This window comes from Malaclemys terrapin, chromosome 7 (assembly GCF_027887155.1).
Source record: "Malaclemys terrapin pileata isolate rMalTer1 chromosome 7, rMalTer1.hap1, whole genome shotgun sequence".
NCBI lineage: Eukaryota > Metazoa > Chordata > Testudines > Emydidae > Malaclemys > Malaclemys terrapin.
The window spans coordinates 17,656,974-17,666,612 of NC_071511.1; the positions used below are offsets into that span (position 1 = coordinate 17,656,974).

At 43.2% G+C, this 9,639-nt stretch overlaps 1 protein-coding gene across 1 annotated transcript; it reads left to right on the top strand.

The window, feature by feature from the left end:
- The first annotated feature begins 523 nt into the window (after window positions 1-523).
- CAV3 (caveolin 3) lies at window positions 524-8,456 on the top strand. Its single transcript, XM_054036046.1, has 2 exons — window positions 524-794; window positions 5,934-8,456. Exons 1-2 carry the CDS (start codon window positions 681-683, stop codon window positions 6,273-6,275), a joined length of 456 nt encoding a protein of 151 aa, XP_053892021.1. The 5' UTR covers window positions 524-680; the 3' UTR covers window positions 6,276-8,456.
- The last annotated feature ends 1,183 nt before the right edge of the window (window positions 8,457-9,639 follow it).

A 9,639-nucleotide genomic window follows, 5' to 3' on the forward strand; every position in this document is an offset into this window, starting at 1 on the left:
AGCCTACTTCCTATCCCCTCCCTCTGCAACAGTAGACGTAACTATGGTGATCAGTCCTGACACTGCATTAGTCTAGCACAGCCACCAGCGTTAGACTGTCCACATGGGAGTAGGATAGTCCAAGTCCCCTCTGCAGTTGCCAGTGGAGCTAAACCTGAAGAGTGTGATCATACTGCACTCTGGAAATGGATGCTAAGTTCCTATTCCAGCATGCACCCCTGTAGAGCCCCTGAAGTTCTCCAGTCTATACTCTGAACGAACACCCCCCTAGAGTGCAGTCCCATTAAAGCCTCCAATAATATATTTTGCATCATTTTCTCTTTAAAATGACCCTTCTTCAATCTCTCTATGAATCATCCAGGCTAACGCCTTTGAAAAGATAGCTCTATGGTGTGAAAGCATAGATGAGTCCAGTGCCCCTTTAAGGAATGCTTTCAGGCCTCAGTGTGAGCTACACTATTAATTTTAGCTTGGAGGTTTGCCACAGGCAGATTTCACAGAGGGTCTTGAAGCTATAGTGCGGCAGCTGTTCACTGGTATCCAGGGTGGGGTTTGCTAAGTAAAGAAGAGCACAAAGCTTGGGATACTGAATGCACAACTTTCTTTCGAGGTATTTTGCCAGCAGAGCAAGGGTTCTGGGACTTTTTTTAAATTGACTTGTGCCCTTCTAGCGAGAAACTATGGCAGAAGAGCAAACTGGACTTGAGGAGAGGATAATAATAAAGGACCAGCACACAAAGGAAATAGACCTGGTGAACAGAGATCCAAAGCACATTAATGAAGATGTTATAAAGGTACATTTTCTGAGCGCCTTTGATTTTTATAAGCATCTCTGCATTTTAGTGCACTAAATCTATTGGTAGTTTGCTTTTATATCAGGCTCAAATTCTACAGTATGTTTAAATCACTAAATATAGGGTGTAGCTGGACAATATGCCAGGGGAAGAGGGATTATCGAGGGCACTAGTTTGAAACTGTGCTGTCAGGGGAAATCCTGCATTGCCAGGGAGATGCATACACTGACTAGGTGATTTCATTAGTCTCTAAGGTGCCACAAGTACTCCTGTTCTTCTTTTTAGGTGATTTCATGTGGCTTTCCCATCTCTGATGAATGTGCTTGTTTGATTCCTTGAACATACTCACTCCAACTTCCGTGGCTGTAGCTTGCCAATTGACTGACATTTTCCCATTAGTCTTGGGGAGCAGGAAGCCAAATATAAAACAGAGACTCATGCCCATGTCACTCTAAATAATTAAAGAGAACCTTTAAAAAAAAACCTCTGCCAAAATTCATGACACTGACTGTCTCAGCAAGTTGTCCCTGTTCAGTGCAGTGCAGGAGACGATGGGGCAGCTGAATGTGTTCACAGTCTTATTTAGAACGGAATTGTTTCTCCCTCATACCGACATGCCCTGATCAACAGAGAGACTGAGCGAGGAATACTGGACTGAATCTCAAAAGGGCGTTGTCTCTAACTTTGACCATTGAAGCATGTGGGCTTGGTGCAACAATATCTTCTTAAATGGAGTTACACCAAGGGTGAATTTGGCCCCAGGAGGGTAAGCGAAAAGATTGAAAAGGCTCTGTTAAATTATTCTTTTTCCTTGAAGCATCACAGGAATGAGATGAATGAGTGTGGATTGAACCTCTTCTTAAAGTCAATAGAGGAGGTCTTGGAATGTGAGCTTTGGTTTCTGCATTTAGAAAAAGAGCCACCTTTGAAAACAGGTGACGCAAAGGCCAGGTTAGTATTCGAAGTGGGAGGCTGAATGATCGGCCACCAAGTGCAACAGCTACTGTGTGGTAGATGGACATTCAGTGAGCAGGGCAAAATGGGATTGGGACAGCTGGGTAGTGGTGTTATATCCAGCATATGTTCCCCACCAAACATGCATTCTTGTATCTCTTCTGCACATCACTATCTGTTTTGTTAGTACCTGTAAATATATTGGTCCAGATACTGCAATCAGCTATACCAATGTACATATGGAGTAAGGCTATTTTTGATCATATAGGGGGGTAAACATAAGCTAGACTGGTATATATTTTGACTGTGTCTCCATACCTAAATGAAAAAGAGTGTAAAGGTGTAAGGTTGCTACCGATGGAACAATAGGATTTTATCAGAATTACAACAAGGAATCGCTTTGAAATTTCCAGGAGGAAAATGGTATTAGATTGAAGTGAGATTAAAAGGAGCCTTGTGGCTGAAAGATCTGTGCTTCTACAGATCTAACACAATTACTTGGATGTTACGATTCCATCTTCAGAAACTGAAGCCCTATGCCACGGCTTGCTACATGGCTCTGAAGGTAGCAAAATGCAGTTGTTTAGGTCCCAATCCTGTGGAGTGTGGGGAAGTGTGGTTCCTGCATTCTCCCTCTGGCTCCCAGACACCACTGAAGCCCAAGAGGATCTGCAGCTTCGAGGTATATACAGGAAGTGGGAGAGACCGGGGAAGAAGTCATGCTGAGTCACATGCTTCCCTCGGGGCCAGGTGGATTTCCATTTACAAATCTCCAAGGCCTTACTGTGCTGGCTGAATCAGTGTCCCTTGCTTGAGTTAAGCAGCGATGCCAGCTTGGAGGAGTTGATCACAGCTCTTTGTCAATGTCCTTAGGCTTCGTGGCTGTCACTTTCAGAAGAATAAGGGAAATGCATATTATTGGCTGCCATGCAGTTTCCTAACAAGTAGAAGAGGTCAACTGACAGCATGCCTAAGTTAGGGGACCCAAGTCCATATTAGGACACTCAAGTCAGCAGTTAGATGCTCATATAAATATGTATTCTATGCACCTAAGATCCAAACTGAATGTCAAGCAAGGTGCTCAGTGCCTTCAACTCCTGTTAGAGCCAGTTGATCTCAGGTGTGTACTGGAAGACAGCTAGAGTTCCTGTTGTAGGGCTCACTCTCCCTCCAAGTATTATTGACTATGTGTGGCACTTCTGGGTCATTGGTAATACAACGATTACCTCCTGTGGAACCTCATCTGTGCTCCCTGAGCCTGTCTGCACCAGAACAGAACAAATGGGGGTTGTTAAGGGCACTCCACTCCCTGAAGAATTAGGACCAGGTGCACCCTTCTTTGAAAAAGGGGCTTCCCCACTAGGAAGTCAAAAGGACTCTTCATGTGGTTAAAGTTAGGCACATGCTGAAGTACTTTCTGGCTTCAAAATCAGGCATGCACTTAAGTATTTTGGATGCAATTCTGGCTCCACTGGTGTCCTGTTGACTTCGGAGCCAGGATATCACTCCTCCACTTCAATGGGACTACTCATGTACTTAAAGTTAGTCATGTCCTTAAACTCTTAATTGAATCAGAGCCTAGGTCAAGCATAAAACCATTCTCTAATGATCAGTCATGCCCACAGGTTCTTTAATGTGGAGAATCAGCAAGCACAATTTATAATGGTTTCATAATAAAATGACAAATGCCTTTTAACCTGTGTTTATCATCCATGATTAATATTTTTTGTCAACACTACAGTGATAAATGCAGCTGATGAATACATTACCCACGAGAAATACGTCAGCTCCTGCTTTCTCGCAGACGTTTCTCAATCACAACTAAGCAGCTCTGTAATTAAAAGAAACCCCACCTCAAAGTTCTGCCGGGTAGCAGCAATGTCCCTGGGAGATGTGGAGAGGAAAGTGGATCTACCTCCCTCAGAGTTTGTAAAGCTGATTAATTGAGCTCTGAATATTTAAAAAAAAAAACAAATAATAAATCGGAAGGTTTGTGGGCATTTTATGAGTGCAGTCCGCCTCTTAGCAGCAAGCCCGCCAATGCCCTTGAAGGCTCGAAAGGGTAGGAATAGGCGGTGTGTGTTATTTCAAGAGTAAACAGTTTCACAGCACATTTCCTGCCCCGGGTGCTCAAGGTGGTGGACCTGCGAGCGTTGTGGTTGGGGGGACAAAGCGTCATGGGGATAAAGACCTGCATGTTTGGAACCTACCTTCCTGAATCACCTTGTGTCGCCTGGTGGCAATTCAGACTGCACGAGATACTAAAAAAACATGCCTACCATTGAACCCTTACGACCAATTGAAGAGCCTCCCCAGCTGAGGGCCCTTGTCTTCGGGATTTGTGAGGCAACCAATGCCATAGACTGGCGCATGTCCGTTAATATTGTTTTTAATTTAATTTAGTCTTTATGTATCTTCCTCTTCCAGTGGGGAGCTTTGTGTTTCTCTGTCCGTTTCTAATGCCCGCATAATCAAGGTATCTAAGCACCAAGAGCTAGCTTAATAAAGGCAATGATTTTCCACAAAAACCACCTCAACTCTTTGGGTCAGATTCTTGTGTGTTACAGCCCCTTTGTGCAGCTCAGTGAAAAAGAGCCATTATCCAGCTGCAAATGAGAATTCCCCCTTGGCATGGGGTAACTCTCTACTGGGTGTAAAAGCACTGCAGCATCTGGCCCCCCCGCCACCCTGACATAGAGGGCTGGGAAGAGTGGGGCTGGGAAGGGATCATGGTGGAGTGGAGCTCCATTCCACCCCACCAATCCTCCATTGTTATAGAGTCCGTGTAGGGCCCTATATCAGGGCTGCTACTTAAAACTGCCCAGCAGTAGCTCTAAGTGGTGTTAGGGTTGGATCAGGAAGATACAACTTGCTCCCCAGTATTCACCCCTACCTCTCTCTGAGCCAGCCTCTCCGTGTGCCTCCTGTTTTTAGTTCTGATATTTCCTGGGGCAGTATTACCCTTCCCAAGAACAGCATTACAACCTGCTGCATTGTCTCCATGCAGGATCAGAATCAGAAGTGCAGACCTCACTAAGCAGCTGCTCTAGTGGCATTTCAGACCCACGGAGAAGGAGGATGTAGGGGAAATCTCACCACAAGTCTGTACCTGCTGAAATGAGTGGGTCCCCAATACAATATCTTAGAATATACCTGGATAAGGTTTAGCTGCATCCTTACGTTTTTTCGTTGCACAGACCAAACCACCGTGGGATTCATTTTCATTACTCAGATATTAAATCATATATGAAAAGGAAGAATCCCAAGAGCAGTAAATGTGTTTCAGACACCAATGTTTTTGCTCTTGCATGCTCTTCATTATATAACTGCCTTCACATAATAACCCTAATAACGCGAGATTTATAGAAGCGAAGAATGTGTGAGGCGAGTAAAAAAGAACTGTGTAATAAGTCATCATGACCTGGTATGTATAGATAAGGTGTAGGAGACCTTGTGTAGATAAGGTATAGAAAATATTGTATGTTGGCAGGAGTCAAAACAATTGAGAAATGAGATATCAAAGAGACAAAATGCAGCTGTCTGTCCCTCATTATTTCTGTGAATGAAAGGTATAAAGGCTTGCCTGTAATTAGTTACCAGAGAGAGATCTGCTTAGCTCTCTCCTCTGCACAATTGTGAGAGTTAATAAAGCTTCTGACTTGCTGTACCTAAACAAAAGAGTGAGAACTCAGTTTTTCTCCGACAGGATGTAAGAAAAAGAGACGGTGATTTGGTGAAGAACTGGCTAAGGGCTCAACATTTTGCAGCTAATTTTGTGCCCCAAACTCAAGTGTGAAGTAGACCTTTTGGACAACGGCAGTTACTCTGGCCTAGCTGCACCAGAGCCAGCTGATGAGAAGTGAATGGAGAGTAGGGAAGACACTTTCACCTCCACACAGGACCCATTTCCCACTGGTTCTTGGCTTGGGTCCTTTATTTTGGAAGGGGTACAGAGTCTGATATCATATACCTAATTTCCTTCACTGTACCCTCTATTTTCTCCAGTTCTTCGGAATCATCACTAGTAGAATAGGGGCATGCCTATGTATGACAGATCTCAGCTGGCCAATAAACAGACGAGTGATTGTGAGCACTGTTCTCCAGTTGGATGATAATTACCTGCCCTGCTTGAATTCTGTGTGAGTGGCACTGCCCTAACCCACCCCTGTCTTGTCTGCATTCCAGGTGGATTTTGAAGACGTCATTGCTGAGCCAGCAGGTACATACAGTTTTGATGGAGTATGGAAAACCAGCTACACCACCTTCACGGTCAGCAAGTACTGGTGCTACCGGCTGCTTTCGGTTGTGTTGGGAATCCCTCTGGCAGTCATCTGGGGCTTCCTCTTTGCTTTAATCTCCTTTTGTCATATCTGGGCAGTAGTGCCCTGCATCAAAAGCTACGTGATCGAAATCCAGTGTGTCAGCAGAATTTACTCCCTGTGCATCCACACCTTCTGTGATCCACTGTGCGAGGCCCTGGGGAAGATCTTTAGCAGCATCAAAGTTGCCCTACGCAAGGAAATCTAGAGCAATTGGTGGAGAAAACTAGCAGAAACAATCACTCACCCAACAATCACACTTTCGAAGTTTTCCTGAAAGACTGTGCACCATATTCTTCTCTCAGTTACATTGGAGTAACTCCAATGACACCTATGCAGCTACTACACATTCAATCTAATGTAAAGGAGAGCAGAACTTCCCCTGTAATTATTTCATGGACCACAACCTTAGATTAACACATGCATTTATTAAGTAACAAATAAGGGTGTGAGAAAGCTAAAGTACATTTGGGTACAATGCAAAATTGTCTGTTTAGTTAGCCATTAGCTCAAAATAGTACCAGGAAGCACAGGTATGTAAGAATTATTATTGCTGCAAATAGTGGTTGTTGTAAACGCTTTTGTTTTAATTCGCAATATGCCCAAAGTGTATGGCTTGATGATGTAAATGACAAAGTTTTGTTTCTGTGTGTGTTTCCATTTAAGCAAAGCTTTTAAATCCAGGTAACCTTATTGGGTACATTTTTGACGGCTCAACATGCTTTTTCGGGAGTGCAGTTTGTGTCTGTTGTTTTGTGGCTGCAAGTGCATATCATGGCATTTGGACCCCTTAACTAACTGTGGGAATAAATCAGATAGTTAAACATGCAGCTATTACAATCTGTATCCAGGATTCAAGGGCAGGCACAAAAACTGCAGACAATTTTTTTCTCAGACCCAAATTACACTTACAAACCAGACGACTGGGCCTCCCTACCACTTCCAAATATTTACCTCAATGACCGCAAACATATTTGACTAATTCACTTAAGTTTTGGCTTATTTGTTGAGGAGGTGGGGGATTTTGTGTTATTTTCTTGTTTGATCACATGATAAACTGGGGAATTCATTTTCCTCCCTAACTGCGTTTAGTCGTAGCTAATCAGTCCTGTTGCCATGTTTCTATGTTCCCTGTAGCTACAGCTGTCTTAACACTGTAGCAAGAATTAGCTAAAATTCCTAGAATTGTGGGGCCCCCCATTAACATCAGTGGCATTGCACTGGTATAAACAAGAATAGATTTTAGCTCATTGGGCCTAATTCATTCATGCAATGTTTAACAAGAGACACCCGAGTGTATTTAATGCAGTTAGTTCAGATATACCTCCGTGTAAGCAAGAAGCGAATGAGACCCTTTGTTTTCAATGGAAGTTGCACATTTCACGTCAGAGGGGTTTTGGCCCATAAAAATTAGGGATTAAAAAAGGCCATTCAGTCAAATGCAAGGGTATTTCCTACTCTGTATTCTCAGGTAATTTATCCAGCCCGTGTTTAATGAATCACACAGTGAGGAACTCATCAATTCCCTAAGAAGATTATTCTGGATGTAAAGCATGTGGGTAATTCCATTACTATCCAGCAAGGCACTTAAGCACATGCTTAACTTTAAACATGCTTAAGTGCCTTGTTGACTCAGTGCCTGAGCTAGCTTACTTTTCAGACATTTTTCCTGGTAGGGTTAATGGTCCTTTCCTCAGTTCAGTGCATTGGCTTCCCACAAGTAGTAGGTCCCAGATCCTCAAAAGGTATTTAGGTGCCTAATTGACTCCTCCAATGACTACTAAGAGCCAAATTCTCTACTGGCACTACTCCAATGCCTTCAGGGATTTGTGCTCTCATTATTGCAAAGTAATGGCACTAAACACGCCAATGACACTAACGTTTTAAAAGGACCAATAGAGGAAAAAAAGAATGTGGTGACTGAAAAAAGAATGGCTCATCTTTGTCTAAGAGTTTGCCTTAAACAGCTGTATTGCTGGTCTAGGCAGACATGTGAGTATGCTCCAAGCTATTCACTATGGGACACATTTTTAAAGAAACTTCAGCCTCACTTCTAATTGTGCAGCCAGTGCAGGCAGAAAGGATACCTATTAGGTAACCAGCTATGTGATTTTAGGGCACAGTCAGGTAGGTAGCAGTCAAAATGCTATAATTTGTGCATAGATTGCAGGTGCAAAACATGAAAACCCAAAAGATGACAGAATTGCTTGAGAAGTTGCATTGGAATAGGACATGTCCATTGTTTCTGAGAGTGAGTTCATCCTTAAAGAAACACTCTAAATTGATTCTTTGTTCTTTGCCTCTTATGACCTGATACCCAGAGAACATCATATGGTTATGAGCAATATATTTAGTTTTTCACTGTAATAAAAGTTATAATGAAAGGTGATATGAGGGTGATTTTGTTCTATTGACTATACACTCAACTCAAAAAGCTACACACATAACTCTTCCCAGCTGTAGTCTTGGGCTATTAGTACGTGTGCAGCCTTTACGGCATTGTATCTGAGCTCATGTGCCTTTTGAAATGCGTTAATGCAATGCATTTATTCATTTTTCTCTTGTGTCAGGTGTCTTGTTTCATCTTTTCAATGTTCTAAAGTTAGCCATTTCAGAGCAGGGGGTCTGGATGATAAAGGGCAGTTCTCCTGGGCTGCCAACCCATTCATCTGCATCTTAGGTTATAACTGCTTTGGGTCAGGGATTCTGCCGTGCAGTGTTCTAGTGAAATCCTTCCAATGGGCTTACTAGCACCTCGCAGTCTAATCAATATTGAGTAGTTGCATCATCCCAGAAGCTTCCCTGCTTCCCTCTCGCTCGGTGGAGGAAGTAAGTGGCATCAGACCTTTTCCTGGTACAGTTCACACACCCATCCATGCTAGTTCAGCTGTGCTGCCTGGTACTTGGTGGGGAGGGAGTGCCAGAGCCTTGGCTCCACCCACTTCACATCTCTGCCCACCCATCACCACTCACCATGCCCTGGAGAAGGAGTGGCTCAGTGGTGGCTGCTCTTCCCCTGCATCCACACACAATACCAATAGCCTAGACAGTGCAGCAAAGTGGCTGACTATGCCGTAGGATTGTATCCAGGATCATGACCTGTCCTAAATAATAAAGGTTAAAAAATAAGTAGATTGCGGGGGGGAGCCTTTATTTTTTATTATTATGATTTGTTGTTCCCTAGGTTTAAATTATAATCAGCGATCATTTCTCAAAAACAATTTACTGAGCTTTCTGGTCGTAAACCATTTCTGCAAAGAAGCTCATCATTCACTTCCTTTAATATACAGAATGCTGATGCAGATGCAGGACAAACCGATTAAACTACCTTACCTAGATGGTGGTAAGAAGAAAGTGCAGGATTGGGCTTTAATAAGAGCACGATCAAGCTCAGTGGACAAAATCCTAAGTCCTTATTCAGGCAAAACTGAAGTTCATTGACGTCAATTGGAGTTTTGCCCAAGTAAGGGTTGAGTAAGAAGGTTACGTGCTGGCCCTCTATTTCCAGCACACTGTGAAATATAATGCAGTGCACAGTAATCAGTTCCAGAAAGATCTGGAATGTACAATGG

Excerpts from the sequence above, each read along its gene's own strand:
- CAV3 (XM_054036046.1), top strand. The coding sequence starts at position 681 with ATGGCAGAAGAGCAAACTGGACTTGAGGAGAGGATAATAATAAAGGAC. Across the intron at positions 795-5,933 it reads TTAATGAAGATGTTATAAAG|GTGGATTTTGAAGACGTCAT; the intron begins GTACATTTTCTG and ends TCTGCATTCCAG.